The following is a 20,209-nucleotide window of genomic DNA, read 5'->3' as shown; positions in this document are numbered from 1 at the left end:
ACACTGCTGTCCTGGGCAACACAGTATGGGAAATAGGTGAGCAGCCCTCAGAGGTGAAAGAACAGGTTAAGGACTATTTAGAAAAGCTGGACATGCACAAATCCATGGGTCCAGATCTAATGCATCCAAGGGTGCTGAGGGAATTGGCTGATGTGATTACAGAGCCATTGGCCATTATCTTCGAAAATTCCTGGTGAGTGGGGGAGGTCCCAGCTGATTGGAAAAAGGCCAATATAATGCCCATCTTTAAAAAAGGGAAGAAGGAGAACCTGGGGAACTACAGACCGGTCAGCCTCACCTCAGTCCCTGGAAAAATCATGGATCAGGTCCTCAAGGAAACCATTTTGAAGCACTTGGAGGAGAGGAAGGTGATGAGGAACATGGATTCACCAAGGGCAAGTCATGCCTGACCAACCTGATTGCCTTCTATGATGAGATAACTGGCTCTGTGGAGATGGTGGATGTGATATATCTTGACTGTAGCAAAGCTTTTGATACGATCTCCCACAGTATTCTTGCCAGCAAGTTAAAAAAGTATGGATTGAATGAATGGACTACAAGGTGAATAGAAAGCTGGCTAGATTGTCGGGCTCAACTGGTAGTGATCAACGGCTCGATGTCTAGTTGGCAGCCGGTATCAAGCGTAGTGCCCCAAGGGTCGGTCCTGGGGCCGGTTTTGTTCAACATCTTTATTAATGATCTGGACGATGGGATAGATTGCACCCTCAGCAAGTTCGTGGATTACATTAAGCTGGAGGGTAGGGATAGGGTCCAGAGTGACCTAGACAAATTGGAGGATTGGGCCAAAAGATGTGGTTAAACAAGGACAAGTGCAGAGTCCTGCACTTAGGAAGGAAGAATCCCATGCACCGCTACAGGCTGGGGACTGACTGGCCAAGCAGCAGTTCTGCAGAAAAGGACCTGGGTATTACAGTGGACGAGAAGCTGGATATGAGTCAGCAGTGTGCCCTTGTTGCCAAGAAGGCCAACGGCATATTGGGCTGTATCAGTAGGAGCATTGCCAACAGATCGAGGGAAGTGATTATTCCCCTCTATTCGGCACTGGTGAGGCCACATCTGGAATATTGCGTCCAGTTTTGGGGCCCCCACTACAGAAAGGATGTGGACAAATTGGAGAGAGTCAAACGGAGGGCAACGAAAATGATCAGGGGGCTGGGGCTTATGACTTACGAGGGAGGCTGAGGGAACTGGGTTTGTTTAGTCTGCAGAAGAGAAGAGTGAGGGGGGATTTGATAGCAGCCGTGGGGGAGGTCTAGGTTGGATATTAGGAAACACTATTTCACTAGGAGGGTGGTGAAGCACTGGAATTCTATGATTCTTCTATGCCAAGAGAAGAGTGATTCTGTCAGCACAGCCAATGTTATATTCAGGGTAGTGGTAGTAACATGCTGATACAAAAAATCCTCTGTCAGCTTATGCTGTATCTATGCTCTGGGGCTCCATCTGTATAGCTGTATCAACATAGCTATACTGGCAAAGCATTTGTAGTATAGACAAGTTATAAAGTTGTATATACAAACGCTGTATGGTTTTATTCCTTTATAAGTTACCAAACACAAAACTAGTTCCCTGAAGCAACAACTAAAAATACACTTACAAATGTAAATAAATACAGTCTAAATAAAGGAAAACATAGTGTGTTTCAGCACTAACAGAAAATCAGAAAAAATTGATCTCACTGTTTCTAGTCTCACTCTCACTGTGAGGAAGAATGAGCAGGATGTGCCAAATCATAAGGAAAAGGCTTCAAACACTGCCATTCCACTTTAAACAGATCTAATCCACATGACCCTTTGGGAAGCTGAGATGCCAATAAAGGAACTGTTAAGCAAAGAGCAAGAGGTGTTGCAACTCCAGTTAGCATATAGGTCTACTGTAACTATATAATAAGCAATCCAGTGAAAAGAGTTTTTCATAGTCAGATAGGGCCATAAATTTCTAAAGGAAAATTAGTAGACATTTTAGATGTCCTTGGATTGGCACTCCAGAAAATCTGCATCGGTCACTTGTGTCTATCTAGTATGTTGTAAGCAAAAATCATCTGGTTTGCGACTGACCGCATCCATCAGAGAAATACCATTTACATGGGGGGAATTTTCTCATCTGTAAGGCATAGAAAGAAAAAAGTGCACAGACTTCTGGAACACTACATGACCTCGATGAGGTCCCCATGATGGTGAACGTGAACTGTGAGACATCACTGTCAATAACTCTGTATTCATTTTCAGAAATAGCAAAAAAAAATTAAAAATATTAAGGAAAACCATTATATGCTGAAGATAGATTTTAATGTAAGATTCTAAAGTGTTACTAAGTAAATTAAGGTCAAGCTTTTCAAAGCAATGCAGGGATTTAGCCACAAATCTTCAGTTTAAAGTAATGGAATATATGTGGCTAAATTCTCTGCATTGTTGATTTTGTTGTTGCTGTTATTCATAATTATTTAACATTTATATCGTGGTAGTGCCTAGACACCTCAACCAGGTTAAGGCCCCATTGTGCTAGGCATTGTACAAACATGTAATAGAAATGGAAGTCCTTGCCCCAAAGAGTTTAAAATCTAGCTCAGAAAATCTCATCCTAAGTATTTTTCTGCCTATATTTTATTATTTTCAATAGAGCCCTGGTTTCATGGGGTTTTCTGTCATGGCCCTAGGACTTAGGATGTTCACATCTCACTGGTACTGATAGAAAAGAAGTGGCACATATTACACCTAGCCACAACATGTGCCTTCCTGAGCTATATATGCCATCATGTGCCAGCAATGCCCCTCTGCTATGTACATTGGCCAAACTGGACAGTCACTACGCAAGAGGATAAATGGACACAAGTCAGATATCAGGAATGGCAATATACAAAAACCTGTAGGAGAACACTTCAACCTCCCTGGCCACACAATAGCAGATGTTAAGGTAGCCATCTTACAGCAAAAAAACTTCAGGACCAGACTCCAAAGAGAAACTGCTGAGTTCCAGTTCATTTGCAAATTTGACACCATCAGATCAGGATTAAACAAAGACTGTGAATGGCTATCCAACTACAGAAGCAGTTTCTCCTCCTTTGGTGTTCACACCTCTACTGCTAGCAGAGCACCTCACCCTCCCTGATTGAACTAACCTCGTTATCTCCATACTGATTTATACCTGCCTCTGGAGATTTCCATTACTTGCATCTGAAGAAGTGAGGTTCTTACCCACGAAAGCTTATGCTCCCAATACTTCTGTTAGTCTTAAAGGTGCCACAGGACCCTCTGTTGCTTCTTCCTGAGCTAGTATGCCTCAAGAGTGTTGATTCTGGGGATCTCTGCTTAGTTTAGTGTCTCTGGCCCTATGAGAATTCAAACAGCAAAGAGATGATCATTTTTCCTTGTGAGGCATTTTTATATCTTTTTCCCTCCAAAAAACAGATCCCTTCTTCATGGGGGAAAAGGGAGGAATACACTTAATAAAGTTTTTGATCCTTGATCTCTCACAGTGGCTTCTTTGCATTTAAATTAACAGGATTTAACATCTTCTTGTTAGAGACTATCATTTTCATTACATAAGGCTTTTTCCCTGTTTGATGAGTTACGTAGTCACAGAGGATTACAATGCAAATGCTTATCATCAATTTATAACACAGGATGTAATTGAGAGAGAACAATACAATGCAGCATCCTATTTGCATTTTATAAAACACTGAACACATTCTTATCAACTTAGCATCTTATATTTATTTTGATACTGCTAACACACAGGTAAGCAAGGCTGGTTTCCAGCTATGTATTTGTAAGTGTTCAGTGAAGCCTGAGGCCTTGGCATGAATTGGCATCTGGTCTGCCAGCATCACAACCCCATTCGCCGGAGTCCACTACGTTGCCTAGAGGCATGGCACCAAACAATGTATTTGCTAGCCAAACACAGCATGAAATCTAGAGTTAAAATTCTTTCCAAAGTAATGTGGTGGAAGGATTCCCATCAGGTATGTGTGGGCATCCCCTTCCTATTCCCCTCGCTGGACAGGATGATCATTACAGAAGCTTCCCTCTTGAGCTTGGGGCCCCACATGGACAGCCAGACAGCCCAGGGCACTTGGATGCCCAGCGAAGCCAGGATGCATGTCAGTCTTCTGGAACTTTGGGCAGTCCAAGAAGCTTGCAAAGTTTTTGTGCAATTTATCCAGTTCCACTATGTCCTTATAATGTCAGACAATATCACAACCGTCTTCTACATCTATAAACAAGGAGGGGCACAATCCAGCCCCCTGTGCGTAGGAGCAGTCACTCTGTAGAACTGATGTATCAGGAATCAAATCATCCTGTCATCAGCCAATCTTCTGGGAGCTCAGAATGTGTTGGCGGACACTCTCCGCAGGCATTTTGCCGTCAGTCACAAGTGGAAGCAGTCCTTTCATGATCCCTTGACCCGGAAGAAGGGCAGGATCAAGCATCCCAACCCCGAAGCACTTCATCTCCTGGCCTGGTTTCTGGATGGCTGTCATCCCCAGAACATTCCTGCTCTGAGGCTGTACAAACTATCCTTGATAACAGCAGAAAAGATTCCTCTAGGAAATGCTATTCAGCCAAGTGAAGGTGTTTTTCCACCTGGGTAGAGCTGAAACACGTGTCTCCTGAGTCCGCAGATTTTCCCCTTATTTCTCTCAAAATGACTGGGCTCTCCCTCAGTTCAGTAGTCCCCCTGGTAGCAATCAGTACCTGCCATCCGCTATCAAATGATTATTTAATTTTCACTCACCCGTTGACTAACAGATTCTTAAAAGGCCAAATCAGAACTTTCTGGCCAGTAAGGAAGCCTGTCCCTCACAGGGACATAAACCTTGTACTTCCATCACTCTCTAAGTTTCCCTTTGAAACACTAGCCACGTGTTCCATGTATCACCTGTTAATGAAAGTTTTATTCTTTGTGGCCATCACTTCAGCCAGAAGGGTACATGAGCTTGGAGCCCGACTGGCAGAGCCTCCATTCTCTATATTCCATAAGTACAAAGTCTCATTAGGACTACATCTGAAGTTCACCCCAAGGTACTTTCAGAGTTCTAGTTAAACCAGTCAGTCCACTTACCTGTTTTTTCCCTGAAGCCACATGCATCTGAGTAGGATAGAAGACTTCATTCCCTTGGCCTGCTACCAGCAAAGGATGAAACCAATCAGAAATCATCTAGACTGTTTCCCGCCATAGCAGAATGACTCTGAGGTCAAGCTATATCTCCCCAGAGTCTCTAAATGGATCTCGGGCTGTATCCTACTCTTCTACCAGCTGTCACATCTTCCTCCCCTCAGGGATAAGGGCTTATTCTACAGGAGTACAAGCGACATCAGTGGCATCGCTTCAGGATGTGCCTCTACTTGACATTTGCAAGGTAGCTACATGGAGTTCCATCCACACATTCATGAGACATTAGGCTGTAATACAGGACTCCTTAGCTGATGCATCCTTTGGATCAGCGGTCCTTCAAATAACTCTGCCACCTGCATCCTCACACTTTAGAGTACTGCTTGTCATTCACCTGCAGTGGAATGCACATAAGGACCAGCACTCAAAGAAGAAGAGAAGGTTAATTATCTTATGGAGGTTCTTTGAAATGTGTGCGCCCTCTGTATGCCACTACTCGCCCTCCTTCCCCTCTGCTTCGGATCATTCCTGGATTTACAGTAGAGAAGGAACTGGAGAGGTGATCGGTCTACTCCACCCTTTATACCCTTGGCTCGAGGCACAACGAGAGCAAGGGCACATGCGCAGACCAGTAGACACTGGCTGCAAGAATTCTCCAACTCCAGGCACATAAAGTGCATGTGCACCCACAGAGGAATACAAATAGGGACCACACATCTCAAAGAACCTCCAGTATCTGTAAGGTAAGTAACTTTCTCATATAGAATTAATTTAATGAGTTGGAACATAGAGTTGAAATAATGGCTATGCTTGGGGAAACTGGAGTTTTGGGGGAAGAAATTAGAATACTTAGAAGAAGTTTTTCAAATGATTGCAAGAAATAATATCCAGAGGCCAAATCCTGAGATTTTTAGTTGTTTTTCATGTCGTTCTCAGTAAGATTACCATGATCTTCAATGGGAATTCTGCTTGAATAAAAACTGAGTAAGGACCTCCAGGCTTGATTCCTACAACACACTGTACTTTGAAATGAAATTGCTGGTTTAAGCAACACAAGCAACCAAAAGCACATCATTCCAGACCACGGCTCACTTTGCTGTCTTGAACTGACCACTGGGTCAGATTCAAGGTTTTGGTTGTAATTTCCAAAGCCTTGTATGGAAGTATCCATCTCACTTATTACAGTATAGTAGACTGTTGTTTGACAAAGTACTACTGATGGTGTAGTAGTACACTATAATAGCCTTTTATCTTTTACTTTAGATGCTAAATGGCCTTTTCTTCAGTTTCATTTTCCCAGACCATCATAGTTCCCTAGTGGCCTGCAAAAGATGAGGGTAGAAGGAACAGTGAAATTAGAGCACCACTGGCAAAAACAGCTTACCAAGTTGGACAATTGCAACATAAAGCTCATGTGAAGTCTTATGATTTTATTTGAATGTCCTAGCATTTATTCATGTTCGTTGATTTTCCTTTGTTTAATAGGAAAGAAGACTTCAGAGCAAAGCAACTAGTGAGCTGCATACATTATTCAGATGTTAATTTCTGCTCTTTTGTCAGGCCATGCACAGATTGTCCATCTCCTGTTAGAAAGAAATAAGTTTGGAACCATCCCATCTGATAGCCAAGGGGCAACACCCTTACATTATGCATCACAGAGCAACTTTGCTGTAAGTATGGTATATCTGAAACATAAAGCAAATTATTTTAAAATGTAACATAGATTATACAAATTATTGTAGAATAATAATGATCAAGTATCAAGCGGAGTGCCCCAGGGGTCCATCCTGGAGCCGGTTTTGTTCAACATCTTTATTAATGATCTGGATGATGAGATAGATTTCACCCTCAGCAAGTTCGCGGATGACACTAAGCTGGGGAGAGGTAGATACGCTGGAAGGTAGGGATAGGGTCCAGAGTGACCTAGACAAATTGGAGGATTGGGTCAAAAGAAATCTGATGAGGTTCAACAAAGACAAGTGCAGAGTCCTGCACTTAGAATGGAAGAATCCCATGCACCGCTACAGGCTGGGGACCGACTGGCTAAGCAGCAGTTCTCCAGAAAAGGACCTGGGGATTATAGTGGATGAGAAGCTGGATATGAGTCAGCAGTGTGCCCATGTTGCCAGGAAGGCTAACAGCATATTGGGCTGCATTAGTAGAAATGTTGCCAGCAGATCGAGGGAAGTGATTATTCCCCTCTATTCGGCAGTGGTGAGGCCACATCTGGAGTACTGCATCCAGTTTTGGGCCCCCCATGCAGAAAGGATGTGGACAAATTGGAGAGTCAAGCAGAGGGCAACGAAAATGATCAGGGGGCTGGGGCACATGACTTACGAGGAGAGGCTGAGGGAACTGGGCTTATTTAGTCTGCAGAAGAGAAGAGTGAGGGGGGATTTGATAGCAGCCTTCAACTACCGGAACGGGGGTTCCAAAGAGGATGGAGCTCGGCTGTTCTCAGTGGTGGTAGATGACAGAACAAGGAGCAATGGTCTCAAGTTGCAGTGGGGGAGGTCTAGGTTGGATATTAGGAAACACTATTTCACTAGGAGGGTGGTGAAGCACTGGAATGGGTTCCCTAGGGAGGTGGTGGAATCTCCATCCTTAGAGGTTTTTAAGGCCCGGCTTGACAAAGCCCTGGCTGGGATGATTTAGTTGGTGTTGGTCCTGCTTTGAGCCGGGGGTTGGACTAGATACCTCCTGAGGTCTCTTTCAACCCTAATCTTCTATGATTCTATGAAATAGGATAGCCCTGAGAACAGATTTCTAATGGTTTGTAGAATAATCTGTATCCAGAGGTGTGTTCACAAGTTTTATTCAGTTTTCCTGTATTGTGTGTCATATAGATGAAGGATTTCAAAATGTTAATATTAAAAAAATTTTCAAACATGAATGCAATAATCTATGTCATAGCATCTGGTAACTCATGTAATAATAAAGAACAATAGAAAACAGAATGGCGTATCCATTATCTCATGTTTCATAATACATTTCTTTCTGAACCTCTGGCCACATGTTTAAACCAAGTGCTCACAAACTGTGCATAGTGGGATCATCCATATGTGCACATGCACTTGTGTAGCTGGTGGCCTTTAATACTGTAGTTTTGGCTTTAAGAAACTGATTCATTTCTTAATATCTCCCATTATAAATGTAGCATTTGTCCCATGAAACATGGCTAAAGAATAGTCTAGTCCCCTGCTACTGCATAGCTCCATAGTCCAATATGGAGTATCTCCATATTAACACCATATCCTAGAAGGTGCAAACATGGAAAATCAATGGGCTAACTTGTGCAGTTTCAAATCATAAGGGTCAGTTTCTCTGGTATTCTTACTGTCATCATTCAGCAGGGTATTTTATTCTCTTTTATATAGAAATCAGTAAACATATTACAGCTAAGAACAAAACGTATCAACTTAAATGTCAGAGAGGCAAAAAATAAAAAATACCAACGGTCCCTCTCATTGGTGATAAAGTATAAAGTGTTTTTAGTTTAGCCTCATCATCTGAGCACAGCTCTGTGGAACTTATGCATTTTTCCAGAATTTTTTCTGTTGACTTGTGTCATCAATAAAAGGTATATCTTCCATTACACGGTGTGCACAGTTTCGCTGGGTACAGGACTCCATCCTCACTTGCTTGAAGAATTTCCTTGGAAGAAATTCTTGCTTTCTAGTTTGGTCAGATGCATTTAAGGAGACAATAGAATATTTCTCTTTTTATGTGAGCTGTAATGATGAACTTGATGCTTTAGTTATCCTTTCTCTGTTCCTATTAATAAATGCTTGCAAAATGATTGTTCATTTTAATTCTCTTCCTTACTGCTGGCTTATCTCTGGAATATTAAAAGCCTTTGTTACATATAATTTTCATCTTCTGCATTTAGCTGGAAGACTTTTTGCCATTTTCCAATTCATCTATATTTGTATCCTGGCTCTTTATCCTGTTCTTTCTCCTCTTACCCATCCTCCTTGCTATTAATTAGCCAGCCCTTTAAGAGCTCTGCACATGAAGAAGAATATGGAATGGACTGAGATTCCCCCCATTGTCTGCAGCACAGGAATTTTTTCAGGAACTTGCTCATATGTAATATGTCTGCTTGATCCAAACAAATAACCTCCCCTTTCCAGACTAAGACAGGAGAGATATTATGTTCCTTTCCAATAAGCCAGTGGGAAAAGTTCCTTCCTGGCCACAGTCTTTTATCTCATGTTAGTTACAATGTTTTGGCTAACATAAGGTATAAACACTCCTTTTTTCCTAGTGAAAATAGACCCCCTAAGAAGACTCCTCCTTCCACGTAGCCTCCTGCAATTCTATAGCACTTCACCATATCTGGATTGGTTTTATTATTAAGATAATGCCAGGCAATATGGAAAAGAAAAAATCAGGTCTCATGTAAAGTCCATTTTTGACTCTATTTAAACTCTCCGTTTGTGTGGCGGTATTATTTAATATTCTCTAGGGCTTCTTGACAGTGCAGCACCTAGAAAGAAGAGGGTTAGTTCTTTTTCCTTTCCTTAATGAGCTTTAGGGTTTGTGGTGTTGTATTTGTTTTCTCTACTTATAATACAAATTACAAATATAAAGTCGGGTAAAGTGCATGCTGCTTTTCTCCTTTACTCTGCTAAACTAGCAAATTCTAATTCATTCTGTTTCCATCTTCAGGTTATGGTGTTGTCTTTGTCTTGGGAAAAGGAGCTATTTTAGTAGCCTTTTCAAATCTTTGAGACTGTTCTGTTGTTGTGGGGTTTTTTCCTCCTATAAAAGGAAGTGAGAAAAGCTTGGTTAAAAGAAAGATTGAAATGTTTGACCATAATGGAAAAAAATAAAATAATTTATTTGGGAAAGAATGCTTAATGGTATAGAGGCCCAGCCTTCTTACTACTCTCCACTTTGCAGAATTTCAAGCAGTGCAGCGTTAAGGCAAGGTGCTGAGTTCTTGGCCTAATGAGTATCAGTTTGTACCTGAGGTAGTGAGGGTCAATGAAAGCGCAGAGAGCAGTAAACACCTGCTGTTCTGTGTGTGTGTGTGTGTGTGTGTGTGTTTTTAATGGTTCCGGTTCCTCATTATTGCTGCATAGATCTTATATAATAAACTAATAGTAGTTTAAGCACTGTGCTTCTGCACTGGGGCTTTAACAGGCCCAGGCAGGAGAATAGACAGACTTCTGGGGTGTGGTCACAGGGCAAGGAATCCTCCTCCTCCCCTGGGGTGAGCTGGTGAGGCTGCACCAGGGTCAAATTGGGGAAGAGGGAGTGGTGGTTAGGGAACAGTAGAAAATTTTTCTGTCAAAACTGTTCTTCAATGGAAAACAACTTTTTTAATGAAAAGTGTCTGCTTTCTGTGGAAACTTTCAATTTCCATCAAAATACTTAGGCTGCAATCTTTCAGTTTTCGAGTTTTCAGTGAAAACTTGAAAGTTTCCATCACAAAACTCAAGAAAACATTTTTGTTTTCATTTCTGCAAGGGAAAAAAATTCAAATCAGCTCTAGTGGTGGTACTCTTCCAAGCTCCACCCATGTGAGTCAACAAAATGAGATGCTGCTCACAGTAGATTGTGCAGATACTCCAAATATGATTGTGTGTGCTGCTGGCTTCCACTGGTCTCTCTGAATTTGGCTCCCGCTAACTGAGTCTTGAATATGCCATGGGCTCTGCTAGGTTCTTCCAGACTTGGCTGTTTTTTGAATAAGTCTTGGCCTCTCCCAAACACCACCCACTTGCAGCACCAAAATGATACCTCACCTATTTCAGTTAATCTTCTATCACTGAACCTCAGTCCAGATGCTTTTGAACAACCACCACAAAACCTAATGTATAATATATTTTAAATCCAAAGAGGAAGTAACAAGGACTGACCTTTGAGACACTAGGGGCTAGAGTCTGACATTAGGAACCACCCTAATTAAGCATAGTAACCCCAGGAAGCATAGTGATTCAGAGAGAAGCCTCTGAATCACAATTCCTCCCCTTATTCCTCCTGCTCCTTTGTGGTAATAATTTACTGATCACCTATACTAGTAGTTAATTACTTACTTCCCTGCCAAACCCCTACTCTGGAAAGCAAATAGAGTGGGGGTTAGAATCCACCCCCAATCTGCTCTGGAGACGGAATAAGTGAATGAGTACTTATTCCACTTACTCTGTTATGTACCTAGACCCAAAATGTGGGTCGCCCATGCAGGAGTGTTAGGAGGTTCCTAGTTGCCCTTTGTTCCCTTGGGTGGGCATATAGTCAAAGTTAGAATCTAGCCCCAAACGATCAATGACTTCTTCTTCGAGTGATTGCTCATGTGTATTCCACTATAGATGTGCATGCTCGTCACGTGCACCGGTGCTGGAAGTTTTTCCCTTAGCAGTATCCGTAGTGGGGGAGCACCGCTGCGACCCCTGGAGTGGCACCGATATATCGCGCCATAAAGGGGGCTGAGTGCTCCCCCCACCCTCAGTTCCTTCTTGCCGCCAGTGAAGGTAGTCGGAACTTGCTGCAGCCTAGGCTGCAGCGTTATAGCTTTAGTGGTATCCAGTTTCACTGAACTTTTCCTTTGCTGAACTGTTGTTTCGTTAGTGCCTGGCTCGGGGCATGCCCTGTGGCCCAGGCTTCAAGTCGTGCGACTCTTGTCGCAACTCCATGCCCAGAAGCAATCCACACCCTCAGTGTCTTCACTGTCTGGGCGAGGCTCACGTTAGTGAGCGTTGTAAGATTTGCCGTTCTTTCAAACCCCGGACGAAGCGGGAGCGTGAGATCCGACTCTGCGCTTTACTGATGGAGTCGGCATTGGCCCCGGCACTGGCGCGTCGACCGGATTCCACGCCCGGCACCGCGTCTTCGGTGCGCAGCAAGGCACCGTCGACGGCTCGGCACCGCTCCCCCAGTAAGAAGCAAGGGAAGACTCAGCGGTGCCGAGAGAAGGAGAGGGGTGAGGACAGACTCGAGTTGGGCAGCCCACGATCCCCGTTGGGACAGAGACCTCCGACTCGGGCTGAGCGGAGTAGCCTGGTCCTGTCCACGCGAGCCTCGCCTGAAGTATGGATGCCTTCGACGCCAGAGGCAGCTCAGGCTGCGCGTGACATCCTAGCCCTCCTGGTGCCGGGAGCGCCACCTCAGTCGGGCCCCCGGTCCCATGGAAAGCCGCCTTTGGGCGCCCAGCTGCCCTCCCCAGAGGTATCGGAAGTCGAGGTACCTTCCCGGGTCGAGGTGCCGATCAGAGGCCCGCGATGCACTTCGACTCCGCGTGCCGACTCTTCTGTCAGCGAGTCCCACTCCTCCGGTCTCGGGCGCCGTAGAGGAGGTGACAAGAGGCGGCGCCGTTCCTCCTCGAGTCAGTCTGACAGGAACAGATCCTGACGCTGTCGGCACCAGCGCTCATACTCTAGCGCCCGCCGTCAGAGACGCCGTGCTCGGAGTACGTCCCGAGAGTCCCCGGCACCGAGGCGCCGTGGCCACAGGCGCCACAAGGAGTACAGGGACAGCTCCTCTGACATCTACCTATCCACGTCGTCCAGGTCGAAGTCTCGGGGCAGGAGCCGTCACGAGAGAGACCGCTCCAGTCGTTCCCATGGCACCGTGCACTCCTCCAGGACTTCGACATCGGCGCGCAGCTGTCTCTCCCCGGGCCGCACTGCACCACAGGACCAACCAGCGCTGCCGGCGCTCCATGCGTCTCAGTGCCAGGCCGTTCCCTGGCAAGGACAGTGGTGCCAGTGGGCACCGTGGCCTCAGGCACCCGCACAGCCGGGACCTCGCTCCGTGGCGGGAGCCTCTCAGGGCCACCCTGCGTCGCCTTCTCGGCACTGTGATCGGGCCGCGGGCGCCGAACCTCCGGCACCGACCCCGGGACAGGACCCGGACATCGAGCCTATGATGCCATTGGTGGCTGAAGGCACCGCACCAACTACCTCTTTGGCACCGGGCGATTCAGTCATGGTATCGCCTCCGGCCTCCGAGGAGGACTTTAAGGCGCACCAGGAGCTGCTTAGGACGGTGGCAGCAAATCTCGAGCTCCAGGCCGAGGAGATGGAGGAGCCCTCTGACACATTGTTTAATGTCCTAGTCTCCTCGGCACCGGGGCGTGTGGCCCTCCCATTCCATCAGGGAGTGGCCAACATCACCACCAGCCTCTGGCAAACCCCAGCCTCCCTTGAGCCCATTTCTAAGAAGGCCAAAAGGAAGTATTTCGTTCCCACAAGGGGTCACGAGTACCTATACACCCACCCAGCTCTGAACTCTTTGGTGGTAGAGTCGGTTCACCACCGTGAGCGGAACGGCCAGCCCGCGCCTACACCAAAGGACAAGGATGCTCGGAGACTTGATTCCTTTGGAAAAAAGGTTTATTCCTCCGCGAGCTTCCAGCTCAGAGTCGCCAACCACCAGGCACTGCTGAGCCGTTATGATTTTAATATCTGGGGTTCCCTCCCCAAGTTCGAACTCCTCCTTCCGGACAAAGACAAGAAGGAGTTCCGGGCTTTGGTCGACGAAGGTGCGGCTGCGGCCAAAGCAGTTCTCCAGGCGGCTTCGGATGCAGCGGACACAGCCGCTCGCTCAATGGCTTCGGCAGTCTCCATGCGAAGGGCGTCGTGGCTCTCGCTCTCGGGGCTGTCTGTGGAGTCCCAGTCTATAATGCAGGACCTGCCATTTGATGGCAAAGCATTATTTGCTGACCAGACAGACACCCGTCTGCACGGGATGAAAGACTCTTGCACCACCCTGCAGACGCTAGGCCTGTACGTCCCGCTTTCTAAGGACAAGCCCAGGCCTCAAACCTCTGCTCCTCCGGCCAGGGGCAGATATGAACCCCTGCCTAAGCGGCAGAGAGAGCAGAGGCGTCGGTCCCAACGCCAGTCCCGTTCGGCCCCGAGACCTGGGCCCTCGAAGGCCAAGAGGCAGGGGAAACGGCATTTTTGACTCGTTGAGGGGGGTCACCAGGCGTGTTGCCAGTGTACCTTCCACCCCCCAGTTAATAAAGTGTGTTTTATCAATCGTTTATCGGCCTTCTGGCTGCAATGGTCCCGTATAACGTCGGACCGATGGGTCCTCAGCACCATCATCCAAGGGTACAGGTTGCAGTTCGTTTCAATCCCTCCCAATCATCCCCCGTCCCGGGAGCTGGCCGGGGACCCGGACCATGCCCTCCTCCTCCGCCTGGAGGTAGAGCGCCTCCTCTCCTTGGGAGCTGTGGAAAGGGTACCGCGGGGATACCAGGGCAAGGGGTTTTACTCCAGGTATTTCCTCATCCCGAAGGCGAAGGGCGGGCTTCGGACCATCCTCGATCTGCGGAATCTCAACCAGTTCCTGGTTCGTTGCAAATTCCGCATGGTGTCCCTGGCCTCTATTATTCCATCCCTAGACCAGGGGGATTGGTTTACGGCACTGGACCTCCAGGATGCGTACTTCCACATCCACATTTTCGAGAGTCACAGGCGCTTCCTCCGTTTCCTGGTGGGTCAGGACCACTTCCAGTTTACAGTCTTCCCCTTTGGCCTCTCTACTGCCCCAAGGGTATTTACGAAGTGTATGGCGATGATGGCGGCCCACCTCAGGAGGAAAGGGCTGAAGATCTTCCCCTACCTCGATGACTGGCTCCTCAAGGGCCGGTCTCAGTCTCTGGTGCAGCAGCAGATGAGTTTCCTGCTGGACACCTGCGCAGCTCTAGGCCTACTGGTAAACGAGGAGAAATCCACGTTAATCCCCGTTCAGCGCATAAGCTTTATAGGGGCACTGCTAGATTCCCGAGTGGCCACGGCCTCCCTCCCACGGGGCAGATTCGAGACGCTCAAAGCTCTCATTGCCTCGGTCACGGCCTTTCCGGTAACCACGGCACAGGTGTGCCTTCAAATCCTAGGCCACATGGCAGCATGCACCTCTGTGGTGCGACATGCCAGGCTTTGGTTGAGGCCCCTTCAGCATTGGCTGGCCTCCCGGTACTCCCAGTCCAGGGACGGCCTGGACAAGGTCGTCACGGTGCCGCCAACGGTGGTGGCAGACCTTCAATGGTGGTCTCTCCCGAGCAACATGCTACGGGGTATTCCCTTCCAAGAGCCCTCTCCCTCACTAGATCTAGTGTCGGATGCCTCGGACCTGGGCTGGGGAGCTCACGTGGGGGGCTTCAGGACCCAGGGTATATGGTCGCCCGAGGACCTGACCCTGCACATAAACGTCAGGGAGCTCAGGGCCGTACGCCTTGCGTGCGTGGCCTTTTGCCACCACACACAGGGGAAGGTGGTCAGAGTCCTCACAGACAACATGACCGCCATGTATTACGTCAACAAGCAGGGGGGCACGTGTTCCCGGGCCTTATGCCAGGAAGCCCAGCTCCTGTGGGAGTTCTGTATAGTCCACAACATACTCCTGTGAGCCTTTTACCTGCCCAGCAAGAGCAACACGCTCACGGACCGCTTGAGCAGGGTTTTCTCCCAACAGCACGAGTCGTCCCTGCACAAGGAGGTGGCCAGGTGGATCTTCCTGCAGTGGGGTACTCCCCAGGTAGACTTGTTTGCCACCGTCCAGAATCACCAGTGTCCCCAATTCTGCTCCAGGGCGGGAGAGGGCGACGGGGCGATAGCGGATGCGTTCCTGCTCCCATGGTCAGGGCCCCTGTTGTACGCCTTCCCGCCCTTCCCCCTAATAGGCAGGGTCTTATAGAAGGTGAAGTCAGACGGGGCGCGGGTTATCCTCATAGCCCTGGACTGGGCCCGTCAACATTGGTACGACCCTACTGCAACTCTTAGCGGCCCCCCCTCGCAGGCTGCCGCTCCGCCCGGACCTCCTCTCCCAGGAGGAAGGTCGTCTCCTCCACCCCAACCTCGCCCCGCTCCACCTGACAGCGTGGCTGCTCCATGGTTGAATGAGGAGGAAGGGAGGTGTTCTGAGGATGTGAGAAGGGTCCTGCTGGAAAGTAGGAAACCCTCCACGCGTCGAACCTACCTGGCTAAGTGGTATAGGTTCTCTATGTGGGCAAGGGATAGAGGTTCCTCTCCCTCTTCTGCGTCTATCCAACTTGTCCTCGATTACCTCCTGTCCCTTAGGACCCAAGGGCTGGCACCCTCCTCCATCAGGGTGCACCTGGCGGCCATTTCGGCTTTCCACCCCCCGGTGCAGGGCCTTTCGGTGTTTTCCCATCACATGACGTCCCGGTTTCTGAAAGGCTTAGATCGGGCATTCCCTTACACCAGACCCCCGGTCCCGCTCTGGGACCTGAACCTGGTGCTCTCCCGCCTCACAGAGCCTCCTTTCGAGCCCTTAGCCACGTGTTCGTGGTCCCACTTGTCGTGGAAGATGGCGTTCTTAGTGGCTATCACCTCAGCCCGCCGGGTCTCCGAGCTCAGGGCCCTGACCTCTGAACCACCGTATGCGGTCTTCCATAAGGACAAGGTTCAGCTCTGCCCTCACCCTGCCTTTTTGCCGAAGGTAGTCTCGGCTTTTCACATGGATCAGGATATTTTCCTCCCGATCCTCTGTCCTAAGCCCCATACCTCCAATGAGGAACGCCGCCTGCGCGTGTTAGACGTGCGCAGAGCGCTGGCTTTTTACCTGGACAGAACCAGGCCATTTAGGAAGTCCCCCCCAGCTTTTTATTGCTTCGGCCGAGCACATGAGGAGACGTCCGGTTTCCACCCAGCGGATCTCCCGCTGGATCACCTCGTGCATTCGCACCTGTTACGACCTGGCAGGGGTTCCCCCGCCTCCTATTGTGAAGGCTCATTTGACGAGAGCCCAGGCCTCGTCGGCGGCCTGTGTGGCTCATGTCCCTATTCAGGACATCTGTAGGGCTGCTACGTGGTCCTCTGTCCACACCTTCTCATCGCACTATGTGATCGTCTCCCAAACGAGGGATGACGCCGGGTTTGGTAGGGCGGTGCTCCGCCCGGGTAACCCTTAAAACTTTACTCTTAAACTCCTACCTGCCTCCATCAGGGATAGCTTGGCGTCACCTATAGTGGAATACACATGAGCAATCCCTCGAAGAAGAAAGGACAGTTACCTGTTCCGTAACTGGCATTCTTCGAGATGTGTTGCTCAGGTGTATTCCACATCCCGCCCTCCTTCCCCTCTGTCGGAGTTGTCTGGCAAGAAGGAACTGAGGGTGGGGGGAGCACGCAGCCCCCTTTATGGTGGGATGTATCGGCGCCACTCTGGGGGTCTCAGCGGTGCTCCCCCACTACGGATACTGCTAAGGGAAAAACTTCCGGCACCAGTGCACGTGGCGAGCACACACACCTATAGTGGAATACACCTGAGCAACACATTTCGAAGAACGCCAGTTACGGAACAGGTAACTGTCCTTTCTCACCTGGGAATTATTTCCCCCCCTCTGTATATTAAATCATTCTGAGTATGGTCTGTATCACTTCAGGTATCATCAATAGGCCTGATATTGCACCACTGAAGTCTACAGGAATTTACTGGTTTAAATGGAAGCTGGGTCAAGCCAATTTTTTCCAAGTATCATATAGTGTCCATAGCAAATTTTCCTGATCTGATACTCACTTTTCTAGCTCCAGTGATTTATATGGACAGTGCTTGTGATTATCATATTATCCTTTTCACCATATTTTCAACATATTTAATTCGATTTGTGCATCATCCTCTAATATAAATGTCTTTAAAAGAACCTGATTTAGCTCCTTCATCGTTCCTCATGTCTTGTGTTAAATATCTCCTGTGATTCACTTTCTTTTTTATCCTTTCCTCTTGCTTCCTTTCAATATGTTTCAGGTATGATGGCCTTCCTAAGTTTCTGTGCTCCTCTCTCACATTTTTGCCTCAGTGGTCAGTCTCTTATGTGGCCTACATTGTACATTGATTGAACCTAGTCTTCACTTCTGCATCTTCCCTACTCTTTCAATTTTAATTATGACTTTTCTGTTTATGTACTTATAATCTCTTTGTTAAACCATGCAAACTAGTTCTTGCCTTTACATGCTTACTTAAAAACCGGGATAGGTCTAAGCTGCATACTAAGTAGAGCCTACTTGTGTATGCTACAGCTGCCTCTCTTCCCTTACTTTTAAAATTGTTGCTCTAGTTTATCCTCTCAAAAATGTATCCCTGATGCAGCATAATATACTGAGTTGGCCTTTCAGGGTCACAAGTCTGATTTTTAATTTGCTCATGCTAAAGGTACCTGAGGCAGAGGAAAAGAGAAAGGAGCATAAACTCTGTCAAGTCAAGTATAAAAGTATAATTAGGCAGGTCAAAAAATAATTTGAAGAGAAACTAGCACACTCCACAAAAACTCACAGCAAAAAAAAATTTAAGTACGTCAGAAGCAGGAAGCCTGCCAAACAGTCAGTGAGGCCACTGGATGATCGAGGTGTTAAAGGAGTGCTCAAGGAAGATAAGGCCATTGCGGAGAAGCTAAATGAATTCTTTGCATTGGTCTTCACTGCAGAGGATGTGAGGAAGATTTCCACTCTTTTTAGGTGATAAATCTGAGGAACTGTCCCAGATTGAGGTGTCATTAGAGGAGGTTTTGGAATAAATTGATAAATTAAACAGCAATAAGTCACCAGGACCAGATGGTATTCACCCAAGAGTTCTGAAGGAACTCAAATATGAAATTTCAGAACTACTAACTGTGATACGTAACCTGTCACTTAAATCAGCTTCTGTACCAGATGACTCGAGGATAGCTAATGTGACGCCAATTTTTAAAAAAGGCAACTCTGTCAATTACAGGCCAGTAAGCCTAACTTCAGTACCAGACAAATTGGTTGAAACTGTAGTAAAGAACAGAATTATTAAACATATAAATGAACACAATTTGTTGGGGAAGAGTCAACATAGGTTTTGTAAAGGGAAATCATGCCTCACCAATCTTTTAGAATTTTTTGGTGAGTGTCAACAAACATGTGGAGAAGGGTGATCGAGTGGATGAATAAAGTAAGCAGTCATGGCATAAGAGAGATCCTCTTATACATTAGTAACGGATTAAAAGACAAGAAAGAAAGGGTAGAATAAATGGTCAGTTTTCAGAATGCAGAGCGGTAAATATTCATTGATGTGTACTTGGATCAAGTACCATTCAACATATTCATACATGATCTGGAAAAAGAAGTAAACCAAGAGGTGGCAAAATTTGCAGCCGATACAAAATTACTCAAGATAGTTAAATCCAGAGTAGACTGTGAAAAGTTACAAAGGGTCCCACAAAACTGGGTAACTGGGCAACAAAATGGCAGATGAAATTCAGTGTTGACAAATGCAACATAATGCACATTGGGAAAACATAATCCCAACTATACATACAAAATGATGGGTCTAAATTAGCTGTTACCACTCAAGAAAGAGATCTTGGAGTCTTTGTGAATAGTTCTCTGAAAACATCCACACAATGTGTAGCTACAGTCAAAAAAGTGAACAGAATGTTAGAAACCATTAGGAAAGATATGATAGGCTATAATTAATGTGATAAAAATATCATAATGCCACTATTTAAATCCATGGTATGCCCACAACTTGCATACTTGAGTTCTGGTCGCCTCATCTCAAAAAAGATATATTAGAATTGGGAAAGGTACAAAGAAAGGCAACAAAAATGATTAGGGTATGGAGAGATTACAGAGACTGGGACTTTTCAGCTTGGAAAAGAAACGACTAAGGGAGGTTATGATAGAGGTCTAAAAAATCATGAATGGTGTGGAGAAAGTAAATAAGGAAGTGTTATATACTCTTTCATGTAACTCAAGAACCAGGGGTCACCCAATGAAATTAATAGGCAGCAGGTTTAAAACAATCAAAAGGAAGTACTACTTCACACAACCCAGAGTCAACTTGTGGATCTCGTTGCCAGGGGATGTTGTGAAGGCCAAAATGATAAGTGAGTTCAAAAAAGAACTAGATATTAGCCAAGATGATCAGGGATGCAACCCCATGCTCTGGGGGTACTAAGCCTCTAAGTGCTGGGAGTGGAGAACAAGGGATGAACCACTTGATAACTGCCCTATTCTGTTAATTCCCTGTGAAGCCTCTGGCATTGGGCACTGTCAGAGACAGGATACTGGGCTAGACGGGGCCATTGGTCTGACCCAGTATGGCCATTCTTATATTCTTAGAAGAATGACTCTCG

At 46.8% G+C, this 20,209-nt stretch overlaps 1 protein-coding gene across 1 annotated transcript in view; it reads left to right on the top strand.

Moving 5' to 3' along the window:
- The window catches only part of INVS (inversin), a 225,614-nt gene that overhangs the window by 132,377 nt on the left and 73,028 nt on the right, over positions 1–20,209 (top strand). Inside the window, exon 7 of the mRNA XM_065399241.1 lies at positions 6,694–6,803. Within this exon, the coding sequence (XP_065255313.1) occupies positions 6,694–6,803 (110 nt within the window). The remainder of the gene's footprint in view (positions 1–6,693; positions 6,804–20,209) is intronic.

The sequence above is a fragment of the Emys orbicularis genome, chromosome 2 (assembly GCF_028017835.1).
Source record: "Emys orbicularis isolate rEmyOrb1 chromosome 2, rEmyOrb1.hap1, whole genome shotgun sequence".
Lineage (NCBI taxonomy): Eukaryota > Metazoa > Chordata > Testudines > Emydidae > Emys > Emys orbicularis.
The sequence above is the reverse complement of the archived record's forward strand: the minus strand, read 5'-3'. Positions and strand labels throughout refer to the sequence as shown.